This window comes from Sinocyclocheilus anshuiensis, unplaced genomic scaffold (assembly GCF_001515605.1).
Source record: "Sinocyclocheilus anshuiensis isolate Anshui unplaced genomic scaffold, SAMN03320099.WGS_v1.1 scaffold1154, whole genome shotgun sequence".
NCBI classification, from domain to species: domain Eukaryota; kingdom Metazoa; phylum Chordata; class Actinopteri; order Cypriniformes; family Cyprinidae; genus Sinocyclocheilus; species Sinocyclocheilus anshuiensis.
This window is the reverse complement of record NW_015542345.1, coordinates 2,333,520-2,341,248: the sequence shown is the minus strand read 5'-3', so window position 1 is coordinate 2,341,248 and position 7,729 is coordinate 2,333,520. Positions and strand designations below refer to the sequence as shown.

Here is a 7,729-nt window from a genome sequence, read left to right as displayed (position 1 = left end):
TCAAGGACCCTCGAGAAAGGGAAGGGGGGGGGGGAGAGGCACACAGACACCTAATTGGCAAGTATGATAACGTTCCCTCTCATTGCCAGACTTTATTATATGAGGGTGATTTGTATGCTATGGAGAGGCAAGTTTATAATTTCTCCTATCAACAAGTATGAGCAAGTATTTTGAATGTAGCTTTCAATTCAAACAAAGAGGTTTGCAACACCAACATGAGCAAACGTTACAGCACATTGCTTTCTGCACTGAAAAAAAGCAATATGCTCGTGTTGGTCTAGTTTTTAATTCACTTGCACCTGAAACAACTTGATTTTTACTTAACAATTAGTTGTATAAGTTATATATGCGTGTGTTTGTGTAAAATAATTAAATATTTAAATATAAAATTGTATATATATATATATATATATATATATATATAAATAAATTTAACAAATAATAATAAATTAAATTTAATATGAAATACATACATGGATTTTTAAAAACATAACACATAAATATATATTTTCTAAAATATATTATATAATACCATATACATGTCTTACCTGTAAATGGTGTATTCATTTGGTGGTGCAGAGTTAGGATCACTTCCATTTCTCTTGCCGAAGTTCCCTGTCCACAGTACTGTGTCATTGTAAGTAACAATAGCTGACAATGAGGGCAGACTGACGGGGTTGATGCTATTGCGCAGAAGTGCATCAACCTAGATAAATGACAAGACAATTACATTAGTTAATATGGCAACAACGATTCCGGCGTACATAGAATGTATTTATAGTCAAATGTGATTTGGTTTTGAACGTATATATTTCCAGTACAAACAAGTGTAAGTAAGCCAGACATGAAATATTACAGTGGCAATCAAAAAATTGCTCTGTTTAGCATGCTGACCAGCAGAATCAGCTCAACCAATGGCATGTGTTTTTGAGGTGGAACATTCTGTTGGACCAACCAATGGCCGATGGGCAGAGTATTCAGGAAACCTGTTTGAAAAAAGTCAGTATTTTTGCAATTCCATTTGATGATGATAGTGGCACACAAATTACACATTTCAGTGTAATAATAAAGTCCTTAAATACTGAGAGCGTTTTTTGTTTAAAGTACTTAGTCTATGAGCCAACACTCTTATGATGACAAATGAGTTATATTTCCTAATCATGTTTTTGTTTAAATATTGTGTGAAACTCCTCAAGGATCATTGTGTGGCTCTCTCATATTCATAATTCATACACTGATTACCACATCTGACATTGTAATTTCATTTCATGCAACACATTTTTAAGGTGCTGTCAGGAATGCCTCCAGCAGCAGTAAATTATTTTTTACTGCTGCTTTCAAGAGCAATGAAGGTGTTTTATGCTTGTAATGGTCACAGGTACAGATGGAGGAAAAGCATTTATAAGCTGGTGCACTTGCAGCCAAGGGTTTTGCTCTAATGGCATCTAATGTGCAAGAGGACATTTTGAAATCATGATATAGACTTGAGTTTTCGAATAAGGAGGAAGCAAATTATTAGATTCAACAAAATCATTGAACAAAGAGCACAAAAATACTGATTAAATATGATTTTTGGGCAGTGAAGAGATTCGTTTTCAATCTTTACATGCTTACCTTCTCAAGCGCATCCTTCAAAGGGGGGATGGGGTGTTCAAGAGGTGTGGGCTCCGGGAAGCGAGGGCACATTCTCACAGATTTGGATCTTTCCCCATTACTTTCTTCTTAAGAATGGGCACACAGCCATACACATATATATATAAAAAAGAAGGTGAACGACCCACGATGAAACTCTAAGAGGAGTGTTTAGAGATTTCTGCATAAACATTGAAATTTAGTGAACAGAGCACTGAAAATGGCTGGTACTGATAACCATAAATGCTTAATATCGTCCAGACCGATAATCGGTCGACATACATGTACAAATAATAAGCCCCACTTTAATTTTCATAACAAAATGAACGTCAATAGAGACAAATGTTTGCTTGAATACATTTTGTTATTGTTCTGGTTAAATATATATACATTTCAATGGTTTAAAAAATTGTAAACAACATTTGAGAATAACATAAGCCATCATGTGGGTTAAAAAAAAAAAAAATCTCTGATTAGAGTTAAATTCACTTCGAATGAACTGCACAGGCACCAAATGACCAAAGAAATTATGCAAATCAGGCAATGGACAAAATTGGTGCTTAATGCAAATAGCATGCTGCAATTATCCATCTTGCAGGCCATTTCTGAGTGTCAGGTTGTTGAGGAGGAGAAACACTGGAATGAGAACTGGCTTATTATAGACTGTGTTTGCACTTGCACTTGCACTTGAACAGAATGACAATGACCAGTGTTATTTTATTATTTATATACTCTTATAGTTTTCATGAATATTTTGAATGATCTTTTATTTTCAGTTTATTTTCCTTTTAGTTAAATTTTTAGTAATTTTGTTTTGTGATTTTGTTTTTTATTATTAGTTTTATATTATTTAGGTTTAATTTATTTTTATTTCAGTTTTAGCTTTAACTTACCAATTAGTAATGTTAATGCTTCAATTTAAACTTTCAGATTTTAGTTTCTAGTTTAATTTACCTAATATTTATATTTTATCCATATTTTTTTTAATTAACAAAAATGCTTTAATAGTTTTAGGAATGACAATAACAATACACACTGGACTAGTGATTTACTGCGTTTACATAATGCCTGGTTAAACTTGATTGTGTTTTAGTGAATTCACTTCATCACATAATGGTGTGTGGTCTATAGATTAAGCAGCACAAAACTGCTTCACATATGTAGCTCCACTGCACATTCACCTAGAAAAGAAGCCAGTCTTCCATCTTTAGCATTCTAAGTCAATCCCCACTCTCAGAGACAGCAGATAATAGGATCTACTAATCACACATCGTGTAACCTCTCAGACATGCACGTCTGACACCAAAACAGTCAGATGTTTGTTACAGTTATACATATTTAGTAGGACGTATTTTATAAAACTGAAAGATATTTCTATAAAATATCTTCTTTAAAAGTTTAAAAGTGTGACTTAAGCCTTTCACAAGGAAGGAGTCTTGGAGCTGTTAAAGGTGCATTAACACATGACCTGTGGACAACTCACTCACCTAGAACTAACTTGGGCAGCTGGTACTGCCAAATGAAGCAAGAAGTCATGATGATGGACAGCAGTAAGAAAAACACCAGGCCCAGTTGGGTCCATTTCACCTTCATCTTGCTGGTTTTGGTTAACCCGTCTATGGCAAGTGCTGGCGTCAGCTATCAAAAAGGATAACAACAAAAATAGATTAACAGTAGGAAAACAGATTTTGGGGGTATTTTAGTTCAATATATATACACACTACCATTCAAAAGTTTGGGGTTGGTAAGATTGTTTAAATGTTTTTGAAAGATGTCTCTTGTGCTCACCAAGGCTGCATGTATTTAATCAGAAATACTGTAAAAACAGTAACATTGTGAAATATTATTACAGTATTGCAGTTTTCTATTTTAATATATATTTGAAATGCATTTTAATCCTATAGTTTTCTATTTTAATATATATCTTTAAATGCAAAATTATCCTATGATGCAAAGCTGAATTTTCAGCAGCCATTAGTCCAGTCTTCAGTGTCTCATGATCCTTGAGATTTTTTTTTTAAGGATTCTTTGATGAATAGAAAGTTCAAAAGAACAGCATATATTTGAACCTTTTTTATTTTGGAAATAATGTCAATCTTATTGACCTTAAACCTTTGAATGGTATGTACATCCAAGCATTTTAAAATGCAATTTATTCCTGTGATGGTAAAGCTGAATTTTCAGCAGCCATTACTCCAGCCTTCAGTGTCATGTGATCCTTCAGAAATCATTCAAATATGCTGATTTGTTGTGTAATAAACATTTTTCTTTTAATTGTGAATGTTAAAAACAGTTGTGCTGCTTAATATTGTATGCAAACTGATTCTTTTTTTTTTAAGGATTCTTTGATGAATAGAAAGTTCAAAAGAACAGCATATATTTGAACCTTTTTTATTTTGGAAATAATGTCAATCTTATTGACCTTAAACCTTTGAATGGTATGTACATCCAAGCTGTGTTTAAAAAGAAAGATGCATTTTCCCAATTCAATTAATCAAAATTCCACACATAAAAACAAGAATAAATGAGAAAATGAAGCATATTGTGTCTCTGGGGCTACTCCATTCTTCATGCTGTGAGTCACTCAAAATATAATTAATGACTGCAAGAAAAAAGCCAAACAAAACTGATAAAGTTAGCCAATGAGAACAAATTATGATGTAAAAGCTGCATGTAGTTGCTGACCAAATCTCTTTACAACAAGAATACATAATATAAGGACACTCACCAGATGTAAAGCCTCATTTGTAACATTGTGCCTACATACGGCTCTGTTTCAACTAGCTGTCCCAATCCAAAGTGTGCAGATTCCGTATGGAATTCCTCCTCTTCTAAAGTGGAAAATCCAATTCCATGGTAGTCACATCCTAGGAACCACTGGGCAGACACAGATCTGACTCTTGCCATCACCACACTGACTGTGGCATAATCCTGGCTGCCAGATTCCCTTTGACAATTCAATTTCCTCTCCCACAACAGCGTCTGACCTGACATCATAATCCCAAGATTTAGCCCTCTAAACCCCATCAGAGCAGGGCGGTTTTTTATCTTAATCCCTGCAAATCGATTCACTTGGCTGCTGTTTCACGCTTTTAGCGCATTTGCATCGTTCCCTGCTCCAAACTACTAGACTTCCCACATGGAGAGAATCAAACATGAAATTTCATGAGAATTTTTGTGTGTCTCAAGACATGGCAGACTACATCTTGCAAGAGCATTTAAACTGAATGTCAACAAGGGGACATGCCTGAGGGGACTACAGGAAAGTTTACATAAGGGACACGAAGATATATGTTTATACACATTTTTGAATTTGTCACATATTGTGTACATTTAACACCAGTCACTCAGAGTCATCTTCTGGCAGTTATTCTCCAACATAAATCTTATCAGGCCATTTGCAGGTGGCCACTCATCAAAAAGACCCTGACATGTGACTCTTATAGCAGGCTGTGATTGGACCAACTGACCTGGAGGTACATTGGGATTAACAGAAGCAGCAGGGTTTGACAGCAGGATGAAAGAAACCACCATCACCTATAAATACCCAACTGTGAGATTACTGGAGTGTGAATTTAGCACTGACATCCTCTTCAAAGTGCATAAACTACACATGCACACTCACATGAAAATATAAGCACAGATGGTCATGAACTAAACAACGGTGCATCAAAGGATTAGTACATTGCTTTTGACTCAACAAGAGAAGCCATAATCTAATTGTTTAGTCTTCACTGTTTACTTTTAAGAGAAGGATTTGTGTTTGATTTGGCCATGCACAATTTCTCTGCGGAGTACAATGTGTTTGGGCTATGAAGCTGAAATGTGCATGGAGATTGCCTGGGGCTGGACTCCATCAACAGATGTCTCCCTCAAGACCACCTTGCTCCCCGTCTCTCCCATGTTTTCTCTGCCAAAGCGGAAAATACAAGACAATTCTAGTTCTGTTAAATTACATGGAAACAGAGGCAAGATCCAATTTTGCATTTTTTTTTAAGAATAGGCAAATGAGTTGACAATCATTTGTGTCCTACCCATTAATTTATTTAAAAAACAAAACAAAAAAAAACTGTTCAACCATACAATGTCTTCCATACAACTAACTTCTAAATTAAGTGTGTTGTTATTTTCTGAATTAAAATTCATATTTTTGGGGATCATGAAGTGAAAATCTGTTAATTCCAAGATTATATTTTGGAAGACAAATGTCATGTGGTTCAACAAACATGCAGAAATATGCAGGCATAAAATAAAATAAAATAAAAATTGCAACTCCCAAAAAACATTGGAAACACTTTACTTGAAGCCTTTATGTACAATGCATTATAAAGGGTTATTAAAGGGTATAATGCATTATAATTATTCATAATGTGCATTGTAATACATTATATCTCATCATAAATAATTCTAACTGAATTTAAAATGCATAGTGTAACAATGAATTGATAAGTGTTATAATGTGGTTACAATTATTCATGAGATTGTACAGTACAATGCGTTATAAGGTGCGTTACAAGGCATAACTAATGCATTAAAAATACTTTTATAATGCATTATAAATAAAAGCTTTAAATAAAGTGTTACCAAAACATTTTTGAAAATAACGATTAAATTGTTAACTGTGTTAATTGTCTTGTTTCCAACAGTTTGGAGAACACACATTTACATTCAGCACTTTACTATACTGTAACTAAAACAATTGCTCCTCACACCAGTCTATGTTTTATTCAGCTGAAGGCTTGTCATTTTTTCACCATTCTTTCAGTTATCTGCAGCTGCCACCTGTGAATAAATTCTTCTCTTTTGGGTCTTCTACTGCATTCGACTCTGTTAACTCAGCATAAGAAAGAAATTCAGTACATCTTCTCATCTGTATGTGACTCACACCTTTTAAACCCAGGCAGTCAAACATGACTTCAAGCCCTCTATAGGGCAACAGCACATTACTCTTACGGGCTCTGACCGTCTACTCAGTCTATTGAGCTCAGGGAACAATAGCACATATCTGATGAGCCTTCACATCCTGCGAGTTATATGTAAATGTGAGCAATTAAAACTCAGAAAATGTGTCACACGCAAAGTCCTGAGGGCTTAACATGCCCACCAAAGACCCGTTCTTTTCTCACATTCATATAAATGCAGGGTGAAATCTGGACAAAATCTGTTGCAGTGCAGATGAGTCATTGTCCTGAGAGTGTAGCATTTTGGTCTAGCAAATAAAAAAGCAGCCTACATTTTTCAGTGAAGCACTGCTGTTCACAAGCTGAATCATGCAACGAAACATGCACTGAAGTATTACTTAACATTTAACAGTAAAGGTTCTGTTCTTCAAAAGAACACAGGATGTGCTTCATCAGTACACTTTCAGTTGAAATTCGTCCTTTTCCATTTGAAACCCAATGCTGGTGGCATCAGAATTACACAATTTCATGAATGAATACTGCATATTAAATGAACTCATGTTATTTTAGTCCCTGAGAGTACTAATTATCTCGCTGTAAAGCTCACAAAATGCTTTGCCACTGATGGATGGAAATTTTAATTCAATTATAAGGATGAATTCAATGACACGAAGCTCAACAAAGGGCTTTAATACTATAACATGGCCACAACAGGAGAGGGCAAAATTTAGGATCATTACAAACTTGTTTTGTAAAAACAGACACGCCTGGGAGTGTTTGATGACATGCTATAGCACATTATCCATTTGGAAAACACTTGTATTTATTATAATAAATACAAGTGTTTTCCAAATGGATGCTGCCCTTTGGTAAGACTGCACTGGGTAATGGGAATGCATTTGCATCTCACACTGCACCAGTGTACAATTTTTTAAAAGTATTAAAAGGAACATTATTGACTATATGTTTGGAATAGCACACTAGCATACTACTACTATTGCTACAATATATTAGGGGTTGCACCGACTAATCGACTAGTCGACTAGTCGACTTCAGTGCTCTGCCATGACACTTTAAGCTTGACGTCGACTAATCGCTGGTCCTATAGAGGGCGCAACAGGATAAGAAATCTTTGAAGGACTTCCACATTTACGCTCCGTTTCCAAACAGTTAAAATGACAAATAAATGCATACTC

The 7,729-nt window shown here is 35.0% G+C and overlaps 1 protein-coding gene across 5 annotated transcripts in view; it reads right to left on the bottom strand.

The window, feature by feature from the left end:
- Positions 1-7,729, bottom strand: part of LOC107691325 (putative beta-lactamase-like 1) — a 25,822-nt gene that overhangs the window by 5,009 nt on the left and 13,084 nt on the right. For 2 of the 5 annotated variants that reach the window (XM_016489876.1, XM_016489879.1), the window contains exons 1-4: positions 5,473-5,641; positions 3,120-3,270; positions 1,615-1,721; positions 549-706 (exon numbers count right to left, since the gene is read on the bottom strand). In XM_016489876.1, the coding sequence (XP_016345362.1) occupies positions 549-706; positions 1,615-1,721; positions 3,120-3,270; positions 5,473-5,619 (563 nt within the window). In that variant the 5' untranslated portion in view covers positions 5,620-5,641. Of the gene's footprint in view, positions 1-548; positions 707-1,614; positions 1,722-3,119; positions 3,271-4,360; positions 5,023-5,472; positions 5,642-7,729 lie in introns of those variants that run through there. The other 3 variants (XM_016489878.1, XM_016489877.1, XM_016489880.1) reach the window with 3 other exon arrangements.